The sequence below is a fragment of the Gymnoscopelus braueri genome (assembly GCF_963280865.1).
Source record: "Gymnoscopelus braueri genome assembly, chromosome: 3".
Taxonomy (NCBI): domain Eukaryota; kingdom Metazoa; phylum Chordata; class Actinopteri; order Myctophiformes; family Myctophidae; genus Gymnoscopelus; species Gymnoscopelus braueri.
In genome coordinates, this window is record NC_137612.1 from 26195873 (window position 1) to 26223149 (window position 27277).

The 27277-nt window shown below is 41.1% G+C and overlaps 1 protein-coding gene across 2 annotated transcripts in view; it reads left to right on the plus strand.

Annotated features, from left to right (window-relative positions):
* rnf123 (ring finger protein 123) overlaps positions 1–27277 on the plus strand; it is a 202847-nt gene that overhangs the window by 40681 nt on the left and 134889 nt on the right. For both annotated transcript variants that reach the window (XM_080423938.1, XM_080423937.1), the window contains exons 23-31: positions 854–1046; positions 1307–1452; positions 8962–9045; positions 11234–11341; positions 11603–11780; positions 13410–13484; positions 18377–18464; positions 21301–21388; positions 21878–21962. In XM_080423938.1, coding sequence (XP_080280064.1) covers positions 854–1046; positions 1307–1452; positions 8962–9045; positions 11234–11341; positions 11603–11780; positions 13410–13484; positions 18377–18464; positions 21301–21388; positions 21878–21962 — 1045 coding nt within the window. The remainder of the gene's footprint in view (positions 1–853; positions 1047–1306; positions 1453–8961; positions 9046–11233; positions 11342–11602; positions 11781–13409; positions 13485–18376; positions 18465–21300; positions 21389–21877; positions 21963–27277) is intronic.

The window sequence follows — 27277 nt, forward strand, 5'->3', positions numbered from 1 at the left end:
TGGACAGCAGAGTCACTGCCCATATTTCGCCGCAGGCTGAAAACTCACCTCTTCAGGAAACACTACCCTTCCTCTCTGCCTGACCTACTTGTTGTTAACTAGTTGTACGAACGCTTGTTTTCTATTGCTGTATTGTTTATTGGATTATTGGATTGTTTATTGGATCTTGTTTAGTCGATACACTTATTTGTTTTAGCTCATGCTCATTTGATTTAGCTATTTTGTCTCATCTGTTTAAGGAAATAGGTAGCTGATATATTGCACTTTTACCTTAGCGCTAGGTATACTCTTGGTTGCTTGTTTTTGCAGAAAATGCAGTAAAGACTTCTGGTGATTAGTAGTTTTCGTTCCCTACCTATGTTGAAAACACTTATTGTAAGTCGCTTTGGATAAAAGCGTCTGCTAAATGACTGTAATGTAATGTAATGTAATGTAATGAATGAATGCTATTGGTTGTGTAGGTTGTCAATCAAATCATCCCGCCCCTCCTGGAGCATAGCCTACTTTATCGTCAATTTTAGAATAAATGGGACCATAATTCAGCAAAACGCATATCATGATGATTGAAAGGAGACTTTAAACTAGCGACTGGAAGCATATAGTATTTATGACAATTTTTATTAAGGTAAGAAAATCTAGTCTAAAGTTCGTCCAAAAACCCATCCGCTTTAATGAGAGAATATTCTTTCTGACACCTGCAGCCACCTACTGGCCATTTATATGAACTGTCTCTCTTCCGTATTGGCCTCATTGTAAATATCCAAGCCTTGCCCCTTGGTTAGAGCTTGCATATGGACAACGTTTATAGGGCTTAAGTGGTTAAATGTGTTTTTGTTTTGTTTTGTTTTTCCAGAGGCCGTTTGGTGCTGTAGCTATGGGTGGAGCACTAGCCCGGCCCAGCTGGCTTAGTTCTCCCACACTGGGTCGGGCCAACCGATTCCTCAGCACGGCTGCCGTCAGCCTAATGACCCCCAGGCGACCGCTGGCACCGCCGGAGAAGGTCAAAGTTCGAACCCTCACCGTGGAACAGAGGACTGAGGAGGACAGTAAGTGACAGAAGACCTTTTTTACACTACTGTTCTTGTACTATGGCTCTCAAAAGGGCATCACGCGTACGTACACACACCACACACACATACACACACACACCTATTGTTGTGTAGGTCACCAAGGTATATGAAGCATTATTGGTGTAATCCATTATCCTACCTATCTCCTCTGCCTTTTCTTTTTCTTCTCTTTCATCATACTTTCCTTTTGTTTTGCGTTCCCCCCATCCTCCCCTGTTTTCAACATTGAACTCAAGTTGAGGGAAGCCATGGTAACGATGGCCTGTTGCTGGGGCGACCATTGGTAGAGCCAGACCAGCCAATCGCAGAGAAGTCCCTGCTGGAGATCGTTGATGGCATCGTAATGATGTACAACCTGAGTGTCCATCAGCAACTGGGAAAGGTGTGTGTGTGTGTGTGTTTGTGTGTGTGTGCGCTTATCGTCGTTGTCAGGTGGAAACCTTGTATGTCCAAACGGTTACCTTTCAGAAAATGGAGGAAAAAAAACCTGTGTTCCAATGTAGTTATTATTCAGTCACAGGGTCTTGTTAATAATTTTCATTGGTTCAATATTTATAAAGGCTATAGTGCATGCACATCCAATCTCACCCAGGTGCTGTTCAAACAGCAATTCTGACAGCAATTCTGGTATGTATCAATATTTATAAAACCCACAGACAGACGAAACCACTTTCACTTTCAAGTACATTTCTTTTTTTCAATAATAGCAAAAATAGCAGATCTGCAAGATCACAACGCTTGTAGATCGGCTATTTTGCTATTTTTGTGTGACACTGTAGTATGACGAAATAGGGCATTGATTTATGAAACAAAAATTTAAATTTAAATATGGACATACAAGGTTTCTGCCTGACAGCAATATTATACCCCTCCTTCACTGTCCCTCTGTCTTGTCTGTCACTCCACCTGTCAGTGTCAACAGCATCACGTCAATGAAGTGGAGAAAACAAACATTACATTCACATCAAAGGTCTTATGTGCCTATATATTGGAAAAATCCCATGGCGGTAATAGAACTCATAAAGAAAATGCCACACGGGACTCCGGTAATGAAAAACCTGATGAGAAAGATCATACCCCCCCTGGTGACTTGATCTCTTATATGGGAGTAATCACAAAGGGCTTAGAGGAGGGTGGCTTTGTTGGCAGACTAGTGTCGTATCCGCTCAATAAGTACCAACAGAATGGTTGTTGAGGTTTTAGATCAACAGAGGCTACCAGCCAGCACATTTCTTCAACCTAGCTTGTTTTCATAGGCACGTAACACTCTGGAAGCCCATTTCTGCCACTGAATATAAATAATAGATAGGCCCAGGTTCTTTCTTCCCGTTCCGACATCTCCAAATTATGTTTTTTTCCCTCTCACAAATGTGAAAAGCAATTTTGCGAAAGAATCTCAGAGATATAAAGTCAGAATTGTGCGAGAAAACCAATTTGGATCTTTTTATTTGTACTTCCGTAGAATACACCTCATATGTGAAGTCTACTTCTGAACTTCTGAACTATAATGTTGACTTTCTGTAAAAGGTGTGAACTGGTAAACCGATCTAACTTACTCAGTTTATATAAGTGGGTGATCAGTCACCAGTGTTGCATTGCTGAATTGGAACATGGTTGCACTCTATTTTAATGACGCCACGTGCACGTCTCTGAACACCTAGACTACTGGTCACACAATGGACAATTGATATGCATCTAGGCTCATTCCTATGTTAATTCAGGTCCTGGTGTGGGTCGGGAGCCTTTGTAAACTTTGTTGAGGTGTGAATTTAAAGTTGTTTTAATCTATGCATGTGCCTGCACGTGCTCCTGTTCAAATAGATTCTTGCACGGCGTGCAAGGCCGTCCCATGAGCAATGCAACCTTGGTGATCACACTACACACGCACCACTACAGACGCACGCTGATGGTTCAGAAATGCTTTGGCCAAACAGCACACATTTATTAAAGCAGACGTTGAGTGTAATATCAACCTTTCGTCTGCATTTGCCATCGTCTCACCGTTCCGATCATATCTCCCGGTATCAAAACAGGAAGGAGCGCTGCGACACCGCTAGATAAACACGACACGTGGCGCCAGAGAGGAGCGCACAGCAGGTGTGCCATTCCATAGGAAAACAATAGCTTACACTACAGTACAGTATATTCAAGCATATTGTTTCAATTAAGTTTGTGAGCAGTTTGCTTTTCTTTGTTGGGACAGGTTAGTAGGAAAGGTGAGAGGTTGTCAGCATAGGAGAGGCACAAAGCTCTGGCAGAAGCTCATTTTAGGTATAGACATGCTTATACAGGGACAGCATCGGCTACAACACTAGGAATCAATCACATTCTGAGTTCATCGGATAACATGTCCGCATTGTCTGGTGCTTGAACATGTTATGTTCAGACTACAAAAGGGTTTCTGATGCCAAGTAGTAGGATAAGAAAAGGTGAAAAGTTCATGTTGACTGTTTTATTCATGTAGGCAGAGTGTGCCCTTATTCTTGATGGCTCAATTCCCGCTCACATCACGTAGTGCTTTGTTTTATGTAGAAATAAATTCGCCTACATTAAACGATCAGCATTTGTTTTATTTTCTCCCACCTACTGTTGGTGTAAATCTGAAACATATGATTTATGGTGGTTGCGGCAGGGTCATGAATTTTCCTGCAGTCACTCAGGGGGGGTCACGGAAAAAGTTGGGTGTACATCAGCACTACCCCCTCCCCCCTCCTAATTAAAAAACAGACCCTTAGTGAGAAGCAATTACATGAAGATAAGGTTGAAAATGGGTGAAGTGATCCTTTAACCCATTTAAAGGTGCATTTCACTTTAACTCATTAAAATCAGGAAAGCATCTGTGTCATTTTCGATTTTTGCGTTGGCTATTCAAAAATAGCAGAAATACAAGCTCACAAAGTGTCACTTCGTGCCGCGCTGCAAGCTTGTACATCTGCTATTTTTGATAAATCTTGAAAGTGTGTGAACTACTGATTTAGACGACATTTGTAGAATCGCCCTCAGGTCTTTAAACACTTCTGGGGTCATTTTAATGTCTACTCGAGAGATTTGTTCCTTATTCAAACCATTGGCAGCTCTATAGTACCTTTCCAAGTAGTCACAGAATATTTATCTTTAGTATGAACGATCCCCTGATAGTTGGTAATCATGGGGGCTTTCACTGTGCTTCCGCCAGAAAGAAAAAAGTCATCGCAACCCCCCGGTCGCTTGTTACAGGCCGTTGAATACAGTTTATAGTTTACAGTTTAGGCATTTAGCAGACGCTCTTACTCCAGAGCGACTAACAGTAAGCAAGGACACAAGATAGTACATCATAATACATCAATAATACATCAATAATACATTAAATGCATAGAAATGGTAATCTAATAATAAAGTAATACATAAGTAAACCAATAATCTAATAACTAATAAACCAAGAACCTATCATCAACCTACATTGAAACTATACAGACTATAGGATGCCAGGTCAACAATGACCTGGCATCTGTCTACACATAACATGCTATCTAAGTTACATTTTAGCCTTTGCATAATCCTGCAAGGTCGTCAAGGCTAGGGCAAGTGCCACGGGCACGGGAATACAGCTCGTCTCGTCAAAAATGCAGGGTGTAAAAAAGAAAAAAGTTACAGCTGCTCACAGCTGCGTGTCTGCTGTAGAAAAGCTACTGCAAAAAATAATGATATTAATAAAATAGAAAAATAAGAAAAATATATAAAAAATTATATCCGAATAATCGACTTTTAGGGGTGTGCCGATATATCATCCCGCGATATATCGTGATACATTTTTGTGACGATATGTATCGTTTTGGGAGAAAAGAAATATCGTTTTTTTACAATAATAATAATCAGGCATGCAAACAGCCCGAGGTGAAAAGGGGGACAACATGTTGTTGTTTTTCGGGTCAGGTGTCACACTATTGCCCTATTTGGATTCAAAACGGCTATTGTAGCTGAAAAGCTACAAGTTTGCATGTCTGAATGATGCAAAACAGAAATATTTGTTTGCATTTGCTTCCCCCCCCATATGTTTTCATAATAAAAAACGTGCCATATATCGATGTCGTGAGCCCAATATCGTATCGTATCGTTTCATGAAATTAGTGTATCGGCACACCCCTATCGACTTTGATGTAAAGTGGTCGAATAGTGGTTTGATAGTCGAATATTCGAATATTCAACTATTCGGTGAATGCCCTATCCCGCACCCAGTCCCAGACAGCGGTGTCCACATCAGTGAAGTACGCGCTGAAGTGCTCGCTCAGTGCAGTGAGGTGAGAGGTGACTACCTCTCACTATATCCACAGACAGGTTGTTTTCGCGGAGAAACTGGAAATGTTCACCATCCGTGTTTTCTGGCTCGCTCTCTCGACGGAAGAATTATTTTGTTTTGCCAACATGTTCTTTGTGCATGGTTTGCAGATGTCGCTTCTGATTGGCTGGCTTGTTAGCCTCCTTTGCTTGACACCAAAGACACAGGACGCATTTTGGATATAATTATCATCATATTTTCTCTCTTTAGCGTGTTTGTCGTTGGGCATATCATCACTTGATGATGTGGACGAACACAAATGTATCCATGCTCGTTGATTGTTAGTTGGCTAAAAATAGCCTAACCAAAGCAGAAAAGGTTCAAGTGTTGTTGTTGTTGTTATTTTTTGCTGCGGCCCATGAGTGCCTGTGAGTGCTCACGACAGATTGACTGATTTTAGTAATCACGTCAGCTATTGGCCCAAAGCAAACATGGGAGAAACATAATGAACACCACAAAAAATATGTTTATTCCACAACTTGGCAGAAATTACCCTGTAGATAAACATCATCTTTTTTTTTATTATTAAAAATATATATATATTCTGACCTTCAAGCATGGTAAAAATGGCACAGTCTTCTCTTCTCTTCTCTAATATACCAATATTGTACTATATATACACACAGGTATTTCTTTCAGAAAGCCTGATGCAACAATCGTTCACTGTGTTTCTGATGGGTCACAACGGGCTCCCAATAACACACTAATGCAATCTCCTCTGCTGGAGGGGAGAACATTTAGTACATGTAGAATGACAGACACATACAGTGAGTGCATACAGTACATATACCATATGACAGCAATAGCCAGTAGGAATGCAGAGGATGAAATCCTAGGCTCTGGATTTCCCTGCTGAATTGCAAATGAAATTTCTGGATCGGAATGGAAATCCATTGCCATTGCACCATGTGCACTCAATTGAGCTCAATCATACCAAATCTATATTTGTTCCCTGTAGTACTCTCTATTTTAAAACTATTCCACAGTGTAATTTGTGTTCAGTCAAATTATACCCTGGGTAGGCATGATGAATGGTGGGGAAAGCTGTGTGTGTGATGTTTTTCTTCTTTTTTAATAGGTAGGGCTTCCCTTTAACTCCATTTCCTCTGCTCCTCTGTTATCTGTTGCACCAGAACTGTTGAGGTTCTAGGATAGACCCTCGGGTGTTCAGAGGAAGCCTTACTGAGCCTTACTGTACTGTATCTGTGTGTGTGTGTGTGTGTGTGTGTGTGTGGGGGGGGGGGGTGTGTGCGCGTGTGTGTGTGTGTGTGCGTGCGTGCGACTGTGTGTGTGTATGATTTTTTTTTAAATCTTACAGGCAGGGCTTCCCTCTGCCTCCAGTTCTTCTGCTCTCTTTTGCATCACAGCTGTTCTAAAGAAGGAAGGTGTTGAGAGGAAGCTTACCATACATCTGATTGTGTGCGTGTGTGAGTGAGTGAATGTGTGCGTCTCTCTCCTGAATTGATGAAATTAGTATCCCTGGCCAATCAGGATGGAATATAAAAATCGGACAGGTCCATCTTGATCACATGACTATAGAGATAATGTGTACTGATTTGCATGATGTTTGGACAACATCTGTAGGAGTAATATAAAAAAATATAATTAGCAAAAATGTTTAAAAGGCCTCTAGGGAATGTGTACAAAGTTTCACACCGATCGGTCCAGTTATATGTTAAAACGTGAATCGGTCTGTTATAGTGCCACCATGAGGCCAACTTGAAAAATGTAGGATGGCATTTCCTCCTTAGCCTATTGGGAATGTGCAAAGTTTCACGGCAATCATGATTTGAAGCTTTTCGTTCAAAACGGGCCAGCCATTCAAACTTAGGAAGCCAATCTTTGGACATGAATTGACAGATACAGAGATCTCCATATATGGGCATATTTGTCGGATCGGCGGTGCGACGTAGGTGTCTCTAGTAACATAAATATACTGAAATAATTCCTTTTCAGCAGCATAGACCCATGACATTGCTGATTTGCAATGAGTAACTGTCAGCATGCCGTCAAACATGCCAGCAGGAATTGATAACCTCAATTCCGTATTCTTGATTCCCATCCATAGATACCATCCACAGCAACAGTGTTTGGTTGCTGATTTTCTGCCTTGTTTGACATCATCAGGTCCTTCGCTCACTGTGACAGTTCATGGTGGCACTGTAGCTTGTGCTGATTGGTCAGACTCAGATACTGCCGTATCAGGGTTGAAAACAGTTAACAGTCCTAGGGATTATATTACTTATCACCCTCTGTCATTTTATCACTCCCCTCATCCAAGGCAAAAACAGCCTGGGTATGAGCTAAATATATTGGAAAAGAGAACTTTATATTGTTGTTTGAAGAGGCTATTAATATGATCGTCAACAGTAAATATAGATCCCCCGCCTTCCTTAGTCTGCTGGCTAGTTGTGTTTCTGTTAAATGAAGCATTCTCACAGTTTCAGTAAACATTGCTGTGTGTGTGTGTGTGTGTGTGTGTGTGTGTGTGTGTGTGTGTGTGTGTGTGTGTGTGTGTGTGTGTGTGTGTGTGTGTGTGTGTGTGTGTGTGTGTGTGTGTGTGTGTGTGTGTGTGTGTGTGTGTGTGTGTGTGGGGGGGGGGGGGGGCAATTTAGCTGTTCTTTCACCCGGGAAAATGATCTCTACTGACTGACCAATGTGTGCCTAATGGTACGACTCGAGAGTGGTTAGGGCATTGGAACCTTCAGTCAGATATCATGAAGGCATTGAGAGGTGCTTGGGGCGATACAGACATACATACAAACTGAAGGCAAAAGGATTTTTCTTCTTTTTAACCATGAACCCGTGTGTCCCTATTCTTAGTGAAAATAGAAGATCTACAACCGCACATCATGAGTTTGTAGATCAGCTATTATCGGTTAAAAGATTTGGTGTAGTGGAAAAAAGGAGCAGACCAAGTACTGAACCCTGAGGGACCCTAGTCAACTAAGTATTAAGGGTTGACTGGGATTAATTTGCGTCACCAGACAGGCAGAAACAAGAGCGGAAACCAAGAGCGCTGTGCTTCTCCAAAATGATTCCCCTCGGCCAGAGGCGTCATAATTTATTTTCGTTTGGTACAATCGTTTCATTTTGTTTGGTATTATAATCGTTTGGCAATGCCATGTTTAATTCCAACTTGTAGTGCGACTGGTGAGACTAGACTGCTCGATTCGGCATTCATGTGGGGCAACAAAAACAAAGTGGCGCCAACCGGACACTTGGGGAATTCTAGAGTAGGCATGGCCTAGGGACCGATCACACTAGTTAGTTTGGAATTAATTGATGCAAGGTTAATAGGGTTTAAGTGTCATGCTCAGGGACGGAATCGACACATTGTTGGGGCCAGGAATCAAACCTGAGACCTTCTGCTTGCCAGGCGGTCTCAACCCATTCAGCTATGGCCGCCTGAGATCTTTACATCATGGCTTAATATGTCTGTATACTGTATATATGTACATTTTCACCTGCTGAGAATGGTTATGTATTGCATATCTATCAAGGGAAAGTTTAACAATTGTATTGTATGCCATGAGCACATGGAGTGTAAATAAGTGTGTGTTTTCTTCCGTGCAGATGGTAGTGGTGTCAGACGATGTCCATGAATACGCAGTGGCATTGAAGGACACAGAGGAGAAGATAGCACGGTGTCCTCCAAGGGTAAGCTTGCCCTTGATTGTCAAAATCCCCTTTATTTTGGCATATTATTTTACGGGACCTGTGGGAGCCGTCCTATAATATTGAATGTGAGAGTGCCTAGGAGCGGAAGAGATGAACAATAATATAGTCTGCAGGTACCTTTTACTAGGTAGAGAGATACTAAATCATCAAAAAATATCAAAAATGTCTACATGCAAAAATTAATTTATATAAATGTCCTGCTGCCATAACCACCTCCTGTAAAGAAGTGTCTTTAAATAAAATAGAAAACAAATAACAATGTTTTTTTTACATAATGATCATACTTAAAACATGTTCAAAAAGGAGTAGTGAGAAGTATAAACGTATTAATATAAAAACAATTATTCATATATTGTTGTTAACTAGTTGTACGAACTCTTGTTTTATTTTTGTATTGTTTTATTGGATCTTGTTTAGTCGATACACTTATTTGTTTTAGCTCGTGCTCATTTGATTTTGCTATTTTGTCTCATCTGTTTAAGAAAGTAGGTAGCTGATATATTGCACTTTTACCTTAGCGCTTGGTATACTCTTGGTTACTTGTTTTTGCAGGAAATGCACTTAAGACTTCTGGTGATTAGTAGTTTCGTTCCCTACCTATGTTGAATGCACTTATTGTAAGTCGCTTTGGATAAAAGCGTCTGCTAAATGACTGTAATGTAATGTAATGTAATGTATTGAAATTAATATTCAAATAGCGACCTGCCAAATGGATATTCGCATTTTTGGGGCGAGCCCTCGCCACCGCACATAAAGACACACAGCATATACTACACATACTACTACTACCAAAACCAGTGTGTGTGAATGTTGTTCAGAAAGGCCATGGGTGAATTTATTATTAATTATTAATTTATTTGTACAAAAATGTGATGTTAGTTTCTTATATGCCCCACTATATGTGTAGTCTATAATTCTAAATCATGATTTGTTTTTTTAAATGAAATATTATCGACCCTGGGCTAGTAATTATTTTTTTCCAGGCTACTAGAAATGTCAAAGTAGAAACAAAAACCAGCACACTCAGTCCATTTAAATACAATTTTCCGTTTGCACGGCTCAAGAAGGCTCACAAGTGAAAAGAATAGCCAGCACTCTGAAGTCCTTCTGGTACTTTTTAATGAAGACACGGGCATACACGGACGAGTTTCGGCGTCAAACTTTCCTCGGCGTGTGCCTTAATTAAAAAGTACCAGAAGGACTTCGAAGTGCTGGCTGTTCTTTTCATACTAGAACTTTCGCCCGACTGCTTTAAATCCTTATATTCATCCATCAGTGGATTGTGCAGTGTGTCTTCCACACTTGCTCTATGCGCACACAAAAAAAAACGTCATTGCGACCTCCCGTTTATTCCACCTTTGAAAATAGCATGTCTCGGCCAAAAATACATAGTAAAAAAAAAACGAGATACAGGATTTTTTAAGTCATAAGTGAACCAAGAAGTGAATGGAGAAGTAAATCTTCGGTTCACGATATCTTGGGTTCTGGACGAAGTTTTCAAAAACGGACGTATTATACGTCAATGGCGCTCTGGGCAATTGAAAAATCGGAGGTATTATACGTCAATGGCACTGGATGAGTCAAGTGCAGTTTGATGGGAGTTATTACCTTGTTGATGCATCAGCAGACTGCAGACTGTAATCATGTATTGTGATACCATGTTGTCCATTGCATGTTTGCCTGTCTCCACTGTCCTCCTAGTGTGTGTCTACTGATGTCCTGTGGTATGACCCAAAAAGAGATGTCTATCGTGCCACACTTTATATAGCCACATAGGCACTGACCTATCATGTTGTGGGTCTGACTTGGGCTCATTACCTGTGTTGCGTGTCATCTCCTCTCCCTCTGCACTCGCATACCTGTCAAGCCTGATTTATACTTTGGTGACAATGTGTCGTGTTGTGATCTGTTGCTCAGCAAAAACAACAACATATTTTCAGCTGGAAAATGTGTCACTTTCTTTCAGTTGAAAATATCACCGAAGCATGAATCAAGCTAGGGTCTACTACACAGTGCTGTCATAGTGGTGTGAATTCCTTATAAACAATCTTAAATAAATAATATGTCCAAACCATGCGTTGTACTAGTCCTTCATATTGAGAGACAGCTATTTCAGCCATTCCAACAAGTAAAAAAAGCTTTGCTTTTTCCCCCATCATTCCTCCAGAGAGCAGACATCATGGATGAGCTTCAGAAGAGCCAGAAAGTTTTTGCTGAGAAGTTGAACCACCTCAGTAGGAGACTGGCCTGGATCAACGCCACAATCTACTCCAAGGTGAACCTTGCTGCGTGCGTGCGTGCGTGCGTGCGTGCGTGCGTGCGTGCGTGCGTGCGTGCGTGCGTGCGTGCGTGCGTGCGTGTGTGCGTGCGTGCGTGCGTATACAAGACCACATGTTTACATGGCCATATGGGTCTCTCTCTTCATTATTGTCTATTTTTTGTTGTAATTCCCTCTTTCTGTCCACTGTGGGTCTTTGCCCACTCTCCATCTTTCCCCCCTATGTCTCACTATGTTTCTGTCTCTCTCCCGCTCTAGGAGAAGATGTTGGATGTGTATTGGCTGCTTCGCGTATGTATCCGTACCATCGAGCACGCTGACAACACTTGCTCCTTGTTCGCCTTCGCACCAGAGTTCTACCTCAATGTAGCCATGAACGCATACAGCGCCCTCAAGAACTACTTCAGCCCTGCCAACAGCATGGAGGAGCTACCAGGTCATTCACACTAACCAGTTAAAGGGATACTTCACTTTCGGGCCGGGGACACATTTAAAAAAAATATTAAAAATAAATGAAAAAAGTTATGGAAAATTCATGGCCCCCTCACACATTAGTAGGACACTCTAATGCGTGAGGGGGCCATGAATTTTCCATAACTTTTTTCATTTATTTTTAATATTTTTTTTAAATGTATCCCCGGCCCTAAAGTGAAGTATCCCTTTAACTCACTACAGCTTGTTAACCAGCTATTATTCTAATGAATCATGAAGTATTCTCTTCCTTAGAGTAACATAGAGAGACGTCTGTGACTGACTATGTATTGTCTTTCTATCTATAATGTGTGACTTGCATACAATACAATTTATTCAACCTCCTTGGACTTATACCACAATTTGAAGTGTTAATGTTAGTGTTAAGTGTTAATCCATTAAAATGGATTTAATAGATTGGCATTTTAGAACACAAAATAGTCCATAATGTCAAATCAACATACATTTCTAAATTATTTATAACTAACAAACGGATAAGCCCTGATTGCATCAGTATTCCCACCTTTGCTTCTACTGTAAGTAAATATACTTTGGCGCAGCCAATTGGACTCAGAGGTCACATAAATCATAAATGGAGTGGTACTCCTGTGTACTCCTGTTTCTGGTAAACCAGACAGATAGAAAGCACCAATGATGCTTGTTTCACAACGAAGGTGAGAGAATTTGAAGTATCTATCTTTACTTCGTTTGCCATCATATAGAACAGGGTACTTTAATGCATTGTTACATTTTCATCCAGATCTCTGCTGTTTAAAGCACTGATGTCATCAACTAATAAGTGAGAAGGAAGATGGAAGTACTGTAGTTTCACATACAAACCTATTGAGAATGTAGAACAGTCAAACAAGTGAAAACACAAACATACATACACACTGCAATACGGGTTTGAACTTTAAACTGTAAACTTGTAACCGGATACCATATACATTGTGCTTTGGTGGTCTTTGCCCTGTGACAATGCTTGAAAATAGAACAGGTTTTGATGCGCCCACTTTACGCCTCCAGTTTGTCCGTTAAAAACAATGGGTGCATTTCTTGCCACGAGTGTCTGATGCTTTAGTTTGCTATTCCTCTGCGGAGTACGCATGTCCTATTTGGGAGAGATCAACCCATGCCAAGAATCTAGACCCAGCGTTGAACAACACCTGCCGCTTGATCACTGGTTGTTTGAAGCCTACCAACATTAACAACCTGCACCTCCTCTCTGGCATTGCCCCTGCTGACATCAGGCGGGAAGTTACCAGTCGAGTCGAGATAACAAAAGCCACCAGTGATGAACGCCACCTCCTCCAGGGACGTCAAACCCCGGCCCAATGAGTGAGGTCAAGGAGAAGCCTCCTCATGTGCCCCTGACAACACCTCGGGAAGAAACCAGACTCCATCTATGGACAAGAATGCTTGATGATGACCCCCTTGATAATGTTGATCACATGACCCCAGAGGCTGATGTGTTCAAGCATAATGCATATGCTGTAAAATGTGTAAAAAGTTCAAGTTGCATTTCAAACTGTTTTGTCATTTCTTGTGCAAAAGTGTGAAACTCTGTCTATCTCCTCTCTTTCCCTCCTGACAGGCTATGAAGAAACCCTTACACAACTAGCTGCTATCCTCGCTAAGCACTTTGCTGATCCACGTATTGTCGGCACTGGTGAGACTTGCATGTACACACACACACACACACACACACACACACACACACACACACACACACACACACACACACACACACACACACACACACACACACACACACACACCCGTACACATCATTTATAGAGGGTGGGATGCATTTTTTATGGTGGTGTGTTTGCATGCAAGCAAGCAAGCAAGCGAGCGTGTGTCATGCTCAGAGTGCACTTGCTGTCTTGTTACCCTTCCTGCAGCAATTCATTGAAGGGTGTGTGTGTGTGTGTGTGTGTGTGTGTGTGGGGCTGTTGCTGTGGCTGGGGATGTGTTTGTCAGCAAGATAATTTGAGAATTTCCATGAAACGTGTTGGGAATGATCATTAGGCTGCCCCAAAGAGACTACGTTTTGGGTCAAAAAGGACAAATCTCAAGGTGGCAGTCAAGGTCAAAATTGAGACTGGATGGGATGATTTTAAATAAACTAATTAGTATAATTAATTAGAAAAGGGGTTCCTAAATGTTTCCATGCCAAGGACTCCCAAATAGCTATACTGTAGCCTCTGACAATCTTCAAAACATTGTTTGAAATGCCATTTTTGTATTAAGCAATGAAAGTAAGATTTGCGGGCCTTCTTTAACTAAATATTAAAGATCATCTATACAGCTTCTTATTTATATGAATGCAATTTCATTTACATTTTAAACACATTCTCTGCTGTCTTATATTAAATATTATTTATTTTATTAACCAAACATTCATTGTCATTTGCAGTTTTTTGCAGTTTATTTGCTGCCTACAATCTGCTTATCTGATATTTTTCTTTTAAAAAATGTTCAATTCAAATGATCAATTCGCATTGACAGTTTGCATATCCGTTCTACAGACATTCAGCAGATACAGAAACTGTATACTGTAGGGGTGGGACGATATGGGTACCTCACGATACGATATATATCACGATATTAGGCCCACGATAACAATATATATCACGATATATTGCGATATCACGATATTCAATATATATTGCAAGAAATTTCACCAACGATATATCGCAATATCTGAAAATATCGATATATTGCGATATCACGATATATTGCATGAAATTTCACCAACGATATATCACGATAGTCCTTGTATTCAATTTATTAACACATAAAATAGCACCAAACAGTTCAAAATCATCATTACACAAATACAGAGTAGGAAAAACAACGTATCACAAACTTAAAAAAAATAAAAAAAATATAGATTTCAAGTAACAGTAGGTGTTAAATGGCACACTGAAATACTATTGGTGTATGATTGGGCCGCTGGGGTCTGTATATTACTAGAGGTCCGGGCGTCCTACGGGCGCCCGGCCCCCTAGCCGCGCACAGGGCTCTAGCGAGGGCTCGCTTATTTTGGGGTTCTGCTTGTCTGCCCCCCAACGTGGCAACCCAGACTGACGACTTGGTGTTGTTGTTAGCGGCTGCGTTGAGACACTGGCGTGTTTTAATATTTTGTGTGGGATTGAGACACTGGCGTGTTTTAATATTTTGTGTGGGATGTGCATGACATATTAGCCTGAGTGTGGTGTGATAGAGAGACATGAGCAAAGTGAAAGCAACGGCGGGGGTTGAAGCGAAGTGGTCGCGTCGCGTGTGTTGTTGTTGTGGAGAGATTTCAATAGCGGCTGCGTGGTGTTGGTTTCGGTTTCGCTCGGCGGTGGTGATGATCCCTCACAAAGTGCAGAGGCACGTCCACGCATTCGCAGTTTTGTGTGCAAGCAGTTTTGCGATTACACACGACCTGCTTGCAAGCAAACTGCATGCAGAGGCACTCCACGCATGCGCAGTTTTGCGAATTGTATTATAGGATGGGCTTGTGTGTTCATGTATGCTATCTGTGTATTCCTGTGCTTTCTTGCTGTGTGTGTGTGTGTGTGTGTGTGTGTGTGTGTGTGTGTGTGTGTGTGTGTGTGTGTGTGTGTGTGTGTGTGTGTGTGTGTGTGTGTGTGTGTGTGTGTGTGTGTGTGTGTGTGTGTGTGTGTGTGTGTGTGTGTGTGTGTGATTCTGAATTCTGATTCCTCCCCATCTATTTATGTATTCATCTTTGTTTCTTCCTATCACCATCAGCTCTCATGTCCATGCTTAGTTTGCTACCTGTTAGCTCCTGGGAATGTCAGGATGCCTTTACTCTTGGCTGTCACGATAAAAACCGCAGTGATCGATCACACACACAGTCCTAATCTGAAGTACCACAAAGTCACCTCGCCTCACCCAGACTCTAAAAAGATCTTCTAAACTACACTGTCAATTTAGCCTGAGTGGTGGTCAAGGGTTAGAGTTACCTCTCTCCACGCCTGGTCTTTAACCACTTAAGCCCTGGACTGGGATCAACTCACTTTGCAGTTTTCTGCTCCGGTCTAGAGAGAATCAGCAGATACAGATACGGTCTGTGGCCCATGAAATATTTCCCCTCGGAAACCAGAGACATAGATAGTGGTAGGGCCTACCTATAAACCTGTGGAATCATATGCATTTGGCAAGTTTCTTCAAGTATTTCTTGGTATACTTTTATTGGCATGTCCATCACCAATAATTCTAACTCGTAGCGACTAGTTAGACTAGGCTACTCGATTGGGCATTAACTCTTTGACTGCCAGAAATAAAACATTGTTTGCTAAGCCACTGCCAGCGATTTCCGAGTGTTTTGGTAGGACAAAGTGCTGAAGACCCCTGTATGGCAACGGGAATTCTCTGGACTGGCCATATAAAGGAGACCAGCAAATTAATACAGATGGAGTTGTTACAGTAGCCATACTTTTATAGTTCATGTTACTTTTAAGTTTAATTGTAAACAAGATAAGAGTTCCTGCTTCTTGCTCAGAGATATTTGGCTGGCTATTAACAGACTTTGATGCGGGGTAACAATCTTGTGGCCTGCTGGTCTCAGGGTGACCACTCTATTCTAGAAGAGGCTACATCTTTGCGCAACGTAGTAGCAACGGACAACGAGTTACAGCAGGAGAGGACACCAGACTGCAGGCATAGTCTGGTGAAAAGCATTCTGCTGATTCATGCCTCCACACTGAGCTGACAAAGCTCTCTGGAACCCAGCTCAATCAATCTGACCAACTTGCTGATCATCCCACCTTACATTTAGTTTGAGCATGTCTGTTTCACTGTTTAGTGTAAAGATGATGTGCCTGTTAAAGGTCACAGGTAGTTACATGTGTTGAGGCAGACAACATCAACCCAGTTAAGGAAGGTGGGTTAAGTAGCAGGAGGTTTAAGAACTACAGTATCAACCAAATGCCTCAACTTCAACACAATTTTACACAGTTTAGAATGGATGTTAAATACTGATCACCACCTACAAGGCCCTCAACAACCAGGCCCCCCGCTACCTCTCCGACCTCCTCCATCGCCACGCCCCTTCCCGCCCCCTCAGGTCTGGTGATGCCTCTTGGACATCCCCAAAACAAAAAAACACACCTGGGGTGACAGGGCTTTCTCACTTGCAGCCCCCTTCCCCTGGAACTCACTCCCACCTCACACCAAAGCCGCCCCCACCCTTGCCCTGTTCAAAGCCTCCCTCAAAACCCACCTTTTCAGACTCGCTTTCCCCGCCTAATTCAAATCTCCTTAGCTTAATGTTTTTTTTCTTTGCATTTATTTTTGCCTTTTAACAATTTACAATACAATTAACAATAAAATTGTTTATTTTGTTTTATTTTGTTGTAAAGCGACTTTAGATACTGAGAAAAGCGCTATATAAATCTGATGTATTATTCTTATTATTCTTATTATTATTACATTACATTACAGTCATTTAGCAGTACAATACTTGCAGTTAACATAGGTAGGCAAGAAAACTACTAATCACCAGAAGTCTCAAGTGCATTCTCTTCTAAAACAAGCAACTAAGAGTATACCTAGCGCTAAGGTAAAAGTATATCAGCCACTTACTTTCCTAAACAGATGAGACAAATAGGAAAATCAAATGAGCAAGAGCTAAAACAAATAAGTGTATCAAATGTGTTGTTTGAATAATATTTCATCATATTTCAAATATTTCATATTTGAATAATATCTCATCACTATGACAAGTGCTCTTGACACCTGCAGTAATATAATGGATATTCATAATGTGAACTGTTCTTGTCTCTTAACGTTACAAGGCCATAACGCCTTTTAAATTGCGTACGGTAGCTTCTGGTAAGGCAATTCGTTTTTGTTAATTTGACAGTTAGGTCAGGTTAATCAATATAATCCATTATGAATCTGCCCGAAACAGCCGAGCATCATGACATCTCTGATGTTGGAAAGCCCGTCCCCTATTGTGAGATTAATAACAAGAAGACATCTCTTTCTATTCTCTGTGTTGCCTGATTGTTTCTGAAGGGGGAGATCCAAACATGTTCTTTTTATTTCTGTTTTTAATAGAGAGAGCGCTATGACCTGCACAGGCAGGTTTTACCCCTGCCTGGTGGGTGGATGTGGGTGGAGAGGTGTCAACTTGGCTTCATGTGTTCGAATGGGTGGTACACACGGAAAAAAACAGGACAGTGGCAATGTATTTGCTTAGCTCCCAACTCTTGTCACTCTGTATTTCAATCTGTTATTATTCTTTTGCAGTTGGTGAAGGTGTATGCACTGCATTTGTGAAGGTTACTGGTTGTGGGTGTGTATTGGCCTGTGTGTGTGTGTGTGTGTGTGTGTGTGTGTGTGTGTGTGTGTGTGTGTGTGTGTGTGTGTGTGTGTGTGTGTGTGTTTGTGTTTGTGTGTGATGTGTTGAATTCTTAAAGTGCTGTTACTAACATTTTATTTCATGCGGTCTTGTGAGATGTCTCATGAAAGAGCAGCCAGAGTTTCTAACTTGTTCTCTTCCTTTCTCTCTGTTTACTCTCCCATTTATTCTCAATCTCTCAGACATCAAAGATTCACTGATGCAAGCACTAGCCAGCTACGTCTGCTACCCACAATCCCTTAGGGCGGTGGAGAGGATTCCAGAAGAACAGTGAGTACCTGGCTTGCTCTTTCATTGGCCTGTTAGAATATTCAGTCCCTCTGGGTCTTTGGACAAGTTTATATTCAGCTCATCTGTTATGGAGAGAGTCATAGTTTTGGTTTTATTATTGGACATATCTGTCAGGGGTGAATATTCAATTTCTGGGCCCACTGGGCTGGATCATTATCCAGGACTAGCATTTATCAAGACTTCCATAGTTAAGACATGGTTACGACTGCTTAGACTGTAGCTAGTTGTGTTTTAATGCTCCATATGGTTTCTTTCTTTCTTTCTTTCTTTCTTTCTTTCTTTCTTTCTTTCTTTAAAAGAAAATAGAGAATAATGCAGTTCAACACATGTACACCAAATTAGTCTTGGCGCCATTGATGTGCAGCCATGTTGACAGCTACAGTAATATTGTATTATAGCGGCTCACTATGGTCACTATGCACGTCTTTACCATAGAAATGCATGGCAGAAGGGCGCTGGCAGCTTAAAAAAAAGCTTTCTTACCTCAGGCCCTCAGGACCCTCTCAGGGGCCCTGATTCAGCCCCTTTTTGACTATGCTTGCTCCTCTTGGTACTCCAACACCTCAGTGTCACTGAAGACTAAGCTTCAAACCTCCCAAAACAAACTGATTCGACTACTTCTCGGACTGGGGCCCATGACCCACCTCTCTCCCACTCACTTTGCCAGCCTAGGCTGGCTCAGGGTGGAAGACAGGGTTAAACAACAAAAAATGGGACTGGTCTTCAAAATTGTAAATGCAGATTTGCCCGAAATGCCCCCTATACCCGCTTATCTGTCAAAATACCTCCAAAAAGTTAGTGACACCCACAGTCACGAAACTAGAGGGAGCGTAAACAACAATCTGGTACCACCCACCCATAAAACAAACATGGGCAGATTCTCCTTCTACAGCACGGCCACCAAGGTATGGAATAGCCTAACCCCATCCCTCTAAAAATGCAGTTCGTTGGGCTCATTCAAAACAGCCCTAAAAACTCATCTTTCTGGAGGCCATAAGAGGAGGTAGTACCAGTTTCCCTGTAGACAGACGACCCCCCTCCCCTTTTTTTGTATATATTTTTTATTTTTCATGATGCTTTTTTTTGTACATAGTGGTCTTTTTTCTCTGTTTTTTATGTTGATTTGAACTGTTTGGTTGCTATGTCTATGAAATTAATTCAAGGACCCCAACGGAAACAAGTCCGCAAGGACTTTTTTGGTCGGACCTTTTAGTCAAAAGTATTATAAATGTAACTGTGTTGTTTTACATTCTTTTGCCTAATACAAATTTCAATCAATCAATCAATTCTGTGTACAGAGCCCCTAAAATTACAACTGCAGGGCGCTAATTTTACCTTTGTATGTGACCTAATGCTCAATTGAAACATTCTGCATGTTTCATTAATGCAGGTCTTAGTGTTTGCTCTGCAGTGAAAAGCCTGTCCTATATGAGTCAAAAGTGGAAGGATGCTGTGTCTGCCTCCTCCAGTGCTTTTGCACCTTCCTCCGCCTCTCTCAAAGTGTTTCATTAATTTTTGTGACGGCACAGAGACACAGGCGGTGTAGAGACGAATATGAAAGCACAGCATGCGCCTGTATTCAAACCCTTCCACTCCCAAGTATTTTTAAATGCAAACTTAGAGGTTGGCTAACCCCCCAAAAAAACACCCTCACTCTGGGATCCATTTGTTATGAGATCGAGAATGAAATGGGTTCTGAATGTACTTTTTTTTTTTTAAATGCCAACTTAGAGGTTGGCTAACCCCCCCAAAAAACACCCTCATTCTGGGATCCATTTGTTATGAGATCGAGAATGAAATGGGTTCTGAATGTACAATTGTTTTTTGGAAAATTGAGCAGATACCGAAAGGAAATGTAGTGTTTCTTGTTTTGTTTTCTTGTTTTGTTTTCTCACCCAATTTAGTCATCACCCCCCACCCTACACAACACTGGGCAGGGAGTACACAAACACATGCTGATACATAGGCCTGTCACAATTATTACATAATCGCCTAATCGTAATTATTTGATCATAATCGTCTACATGTTGAAACATTTTCACACATTTTCAAATATGAACTCTGAAAAAAAATAAAAAGAATTAAAATAATAATAATCTTTGGAACCCAAGATATCATTATCTGAAGATTTGCAGCTCCATCCACTCCTTGTTTAATTTATAACTGAAAAAGGCTGTATCTCGCTTCCTAAGCACTTTTTTTTTACTTTGAAAAAATAAAGAAATTAAAATCGTAATGGCCAGAAATAGATAATAATAATTTGGGCACTCAATGAGTTAAATATGTTAATAACATTTGTACATTTAAGTTATTTGTAATATCTGCCCTGTGATTTTTGATTACAAAGCCTAAAAGGCAAGCTTTTATTCATATGTTCCAATGTTCAATGCCAAACACACAATTAAATCGTCAATCGCAATTATTTCAGTGACAATTAATCGTCAACTTAAATGTGTAATCGTGACAGCCCTACTGATACACATGGAGTCACCAGCCGCCTCTTTTCACCTAACAGTGAGGAGTTTCATCAGAGGTTCATGTTATCTTCCCCAATTCCCCTCCCAGCGCCCCGACCGTCCAGTTGCTAGTGCAATGACGAGGACACAATGCCCTTCACACCTGCAGCACTGCCAATTATGTACTGTGTGTTAGAGGAGCTGGAGGCACTGCTCCCGGAAAGCAAACCCAGAGGTGAAAGCAGGGAACATGCACTTTGATTTTGTTCACATGGTCATTGTGTGTGTGTGTGTGTGTGTGTGTGTGTGTGTGTGTGTGTGTGTGTGTGTGTGTGTGCGTGTGCGTGCACGCGTTTCAGACGGGTGGCTATGATGAGGAACTTGTTGGCTCCATATGAACAGAGACCCTGGGCTCAGACCAACTGGATACTGGTCAGACTGTGGAGGGTGAGGACACACATGCACACGCACACGCACACGCACACACTCACACTCACACACACTGATGAAGACCCGAAGGAGAGAGTAGCGACATGAACAATAAATCACTGTGTTCCAGTGCCTCAGGTAGGGCTAAAATTGTGACTAATGATTAATTGCAAATACTATTCAATGCAGGCATGACTTTTAATAAGAATAGACACACACACACACACACACACCCACACACACACACACACACACACACACACACACACACACACACACACACACACACACACACACACACACACACACACACACACACACACACATACTACAAATATATTACAGATTCATGAGCAAACAAGCATGTTATCTGATTATCTGAAGCAGATTGTGCGTATAGTCACATATCTGTGATATCACATAAACACACACAACTACAGAGTCCTTTGCCTCTGTGATTTCCCTTGCATTTCCTGCAATGACAGAGGCTTATCTGTTGTGTTCCAGGGTTGTGGTTTTGGCTACAGATACACCCGTCTGCCTCACCTGCTGAAAACCAAACCTGAAGACGCCAACCTGCCCAGCCTACAGAGTGGGTGGTCTCTTTCTAACTATGTCGATTGCTGTTGCCAGAGTTACTGGGAAAGATGATTTTTTTTTAACTTAGATTGTCTGATAAGTTTGATATTCATGTTTACAGGTGTCCCTGTTTTGGGTTAAAACAAATCTTAATAGCATAAATAGCAGATTTCCAAGATCACAAGCATTCACTATTTGTTGTACAGGGAGTATGTAGGGCTTAAGAGGTTAAGAAGATACCCCCGACTAGGGGTGTGCCGATATATCGTCCCGCGATATATCGCGATACATTTTCGTGACGATATGTATCGTTTTGAGGAAAAAAAATATCGTAATTTTTTTTTTTTTTTACAATAATAATAATCAGGCATGCAAACAGCCCCGAGGTGAAAAGGGTGACAACATGTTTTTTTTCTTTTCGGGTCAGGTGTCACACTATTGCCCTATTTGGATTCAAAACGGCTATTGTAGCTGAAAAGCTACAAGTTCGCATATCTGAATAATGCAAAAACAGAATTATTTGTTTGCATTTGCTTTTTTTTCTCCCCCATATATTTTTCATAATAAAAAAAGTGCGTATCGTATCGTATCGAAATCGTATCGAAGTTGTGAGCCAAATATCGTATCGTATCGTATCGTTTGGTGAAATTAGTGTATCGGCACACCCCTACCCCCGACCCCTCCTCCTTTTTAAATTTTTTGTTTACAAATCGAACCCTGAATGTTGCCTTTACATCTCTCTCTCTCTCTTGATCCTTTACTTCGTTTAGTCTTTTTTTACACTGTGGTACCCAAGGGGCAAGCCGTCTAGAAGAGGGTCTTTCCGTGTGTTTGTGTGTGTGCGTTAATCCGTTGCTGATCTCACAAACCACACAACAGAGCCTAATGTCTTGTGCACACTGCCATTAGGCCAAGGAAGTAAATCCCGGAATATTTGTCGCACATTTTGAATATAGTTTTTTTTTATTATAATGTTTTTGACGTTTTGTGAATTCATAATCCCATATCCACCGACCATATTTGGGCAAGACTGACGTCATCAATATGACGTCAGACAATTCACTAGGAAGCCACGCCAGTATTAAACCCTGTCTTGTTTCTCTGTCTCTCTCTCTCCGTCTCTCTCTCCGTCTCTCTCAGTTTCTCTCTTGTTATGCCACCATGTCTGAGTGTTTGATCATGGCTCTGCTCTCGGTTTCCACGTAGACTTTCATCCATCTCCATGAATAACTTGAGACCATGACCACCTGTCTACACCAGGCTTATCTTTACTGCAACACTCATGGAGCCATTCTTTCTGCTACCTTTTATTTATGTCTGTGTGTGTGGGTGTGTGTGTGTGTGTGTGTGTGTGTGTGTGTGTGTGTGTGTGTGTGTGTGTGTGTGTGTGTGTGTGCCGTGCGTGCGCCCACACTGTGAGTTTGTGAAATTAGGTGTGTTCATCAAATACATGAAAACTATAAGGTTTATTTTGTTTGTTTGTTTGAAGTCATAATTAATATATCATCGTGAACATCAAGTCAGTCAGGCTGTCAGGTCTGTTTTACCAGGTGGCTGGTACGACAGGCCTGCGTTTATTAATAGGAGACAACAAAGACATTGATATCTTAATATAGGACAAACACACACCCCACTCGTAACTGGGACACACATTTACACATTCTGTGTTTTCACTTGTTATCGTTGCTGTCGGGCAGAAACCTCATATTTCCATATTTCCACTTTTGTTTCTGTAAATCTCGTCATACTACAGTGTCACGCAAATGTAGCAAACATAGCCGATTTAGACAAGCAAGAACACGTCGCATCGTGACACGTTTGTTTCTAGATCTGCTATTCTTGCTATTAACTCATTCACTGCCAGGCTTATTTCAAGCTTGTTGATCCATATGCCACAGGCATTATGGATCAAACGGAGAATTTTTTTTCTCCGTTTACATTTTAACATTGAAGTGGATGGAGCATTAACTTTTTGAAAATCGTTTTCTCCTAGTTCCTTTGAGATTAAAAAAAATAATAATAAAAAAAATATATATATATATATTTTGAAAAAATAAATAAAAATTAGGTGACGTCAAAAGACGTCATTGGCACTAATGGCACACTGAAAACGGCCGTCAAAAGACGTCATTGGCACTATATGAGTTAAAATGAAAGTTAAGTCTGCCTGGGGTTTTATACATATTGAGGAAATTATTAACATGAACTTGTGACTAAATGATAACTACATTGGATCTATCGTAGCACAGGTTCTTTTTTTTCCATTTCCTGAAAAGTAACCATTTTTGACATTTAAGGTTTCTCGCCTGACAGCGACGTTATACAATATGGGTTACTGATCATAATCATTGTTCACTGAACATCATGAGGACTCAAGCAAAAACACATGCAGCCACTATCTTCTCAGTCTATTTGGCCATTTTGTTTTACAAAGAAAGAGTTGCTGGCACGATAATTCAGGTATTCTGACATCTTCCGTTACAGTACTTTTTTTTGGGTAATGTAATCATGATTGCATAGTTTCGGACGTTAACTATAACAATAACGAATTACCCCTCTTGATGTCAGAAGCAAAGGATATACATTTCACCTACTGCATAAAGTTCCAAACACAGTACTGTTTTAGTCCACAAGCCATAACACTATTTATTTAAATGTAAAGACTTGTGTGTTATGAATATGAAATTACATTTCATAACACGTGAACTAGCGATTCACACAATTAAACCACAACAATGGAGGGCAGTTAAACCTTGCATGAACTCGTACTTGTTTTGAGCACGCAGCTTGTTTCTTTCTCTGTTGTGACATGTACTGTAGCATAATCTACTTGTCTGTGCTTTCTTTGGATGCCCCCCCCCCACCCCATGCATGATAATTGACTTTAATTTGTTTACCTTTCATTTGCATGCAATACAGGGGATTTGTCAATTGCTAGTTTTCAAAGTAAGTTGTCACAGTAGCCCCTCCCCTCCCCGTTTGTTTCTCATTTGTTTGTTGATTGATGCTGATGATGATTGACTGCCTTTGCCTAGTGCTATTGTTATTATCCTGGTGGTAATGCTTACCATTTAGTAGAGATGTATGCAAAATACTTTCTTGCACTGTGTGTGTTTAGGGGATATTTTTTCATAATTATAGGTGCTCCCAGTGGGAGTTGAACCCCCCTACCCTGCAAGCATTGTTATCCACTTAAACCCCAGCATCAGTATTCTGGGGAAAGACTTTAGCAGAGAATAGCAGATCTACATGCTTAGATTTCAGCGAAGATGTTTAACCCATTCCATCCGGGAACGCGTCTCTGTCATTTTAGATTTCTTTGGCTGTTCAAAAATAGCAGATCTACAGGCTCATAGCGTGGCACAGAGTGCCGTGCTATGAGTTTGTAGATCTGCTATTTTTGAGATTTTTGAGATTTTTGAGATTTTTGAGATTTTTGAAATTTTTTGAAATATTGAAAATGTGTGCAAATCTTTGAATATATATATATATTTAAGCGAACATTTGTAACTCAAATCTTTGCTTCTGGGGGGTCTCTGGAACAAAATATTTTACAAATGTTTGCTTTAAAAATATATATATATTGAAATATTTTCACGATTTCCCCCCAAAAATAGCAGCTACAAGCTCATAGCGCGGCACTCGGTGCCACGCTATGAGCTTATAGATCTGCTATTTTTGAATAGCCAAAGAAATCTAAAAATGACACCGATTCTTTCCCGGTCTAAATGGGTTATTGCAGACTAGATATTTAATATACTAGTATAGAGCCCGGAGGGACTCTGCTCAACAACGTATGGGGTTCAAGGGGTTATGAGACCTTTTAAATGACCCTCCAGTTGCCGTGTGCTGTCCCTGTAGAGCCCTTCACCCACCCCTCCTTCCAGCCAGTCCTCTTATGCAACAGCTACTGTTATTTGCATAGTGCTTAAGCAGTGATTTATTATAATTGCATAATGCAAATGCTGCTTCGGCACACGCACGCACGCACGCACGCACGCGCGCGCACACACACACACAAACAAACCCATAGCTTCCAGACCCCCAGAGAGAGAGAGAACAGAGGACAAACTACTCTAATTATATTTCGCTAATGCCTCTCATGAAAAGATCAATGTGTTTGTGTGTTTTTTGCACGTGTTTGCATGTTTACCTTTCATCATTCATCCATGTGTGTACGTACACGTATTCCTTTCTCTTCATTCTCGTCTTTGCCAGGCTGGGAGGTGAAGACTTTGTTTTTTTGTGTGTGTGTGTGTGTACAGCTAATCTCGGACGCTGCTGGACTGATCAGCCTCATGGTGGTTATAGGTCAAAATACTGTACATTTTGACCTATAACCCTTATGAGTAACGTTTAGGTCATGTCAACCTTCCTCAGGCATGCCTGAAAAGTGAAAATGTAAATTGTATCTGGGTGTGCGAAAGTTCTTTTACACTAATCTAGGTGTGTGACCTAGATTAGGTATTCTGTCACACACCTAGATTTTACACTAATCTAGGTGTGTGGTCACACACCTAGATTAGTGTAAAAGAACTTTAGCACACCCAGATACATTTTTAATTTCCTATAGCTCTTGAATTGTGAGTTGTACAGTCAAACGTTTTGGGGGATTCCTTATGCAGGCCACACCCATTCTGCCTAACCTACACTCTGAGGAGCGCCCTTTTGTAGTTGTGTGTTTTCATTGGTTTGTGTCTTTGTGTTATTTTGCACAATTGCATGTGTGAGAGACAGAGAGACAGAATACATGTTCTAGTATAAGGACATATGTTGTGAGCTTAGGCCTTTGTCCAAATGTCAGCCCTAATGGACCTGATTGTTTGTACTCTATTTTTCTCATGTACAATCATTATTAAGCCTTTCGGTGCCCTATTGAGTCTCGTCAATGTTGAGGTGTACCTTAGAATGTCACGTCTAGTGTAAGTTCTCTGCAACATGGATACAACACAAACAACACACAGTCCAGTCATGTATTCGTGGCTGACAGCTGACTAGCTTGTGATGTTAAAAATCACTCTGGATGCCTGTTAGAATCACAACCCCTCTCTCCCCCCCTCTCTCTCTCCCACTCTCTCATATGTATACTTTGTATACCCTTTGCTGGCATGTTAGCTAGCACTTTAGCCCCACTTTCCTGCTTGTACGGTATCTATAAGTGAACTCCAGTGAAGGAGAAAGGGAGAGCAGAGGGGCTTGAGGGGGGGGGGGGGTCACTCTGTTCCTCTGGGATCTGTGAAAGAAACAGAGGACAAGGAGGAGGGGAGAAAAATGGGAAAGACGAGGGGGAGATGATTACACTTAATGAACACTTGACTCTGTGCTCCC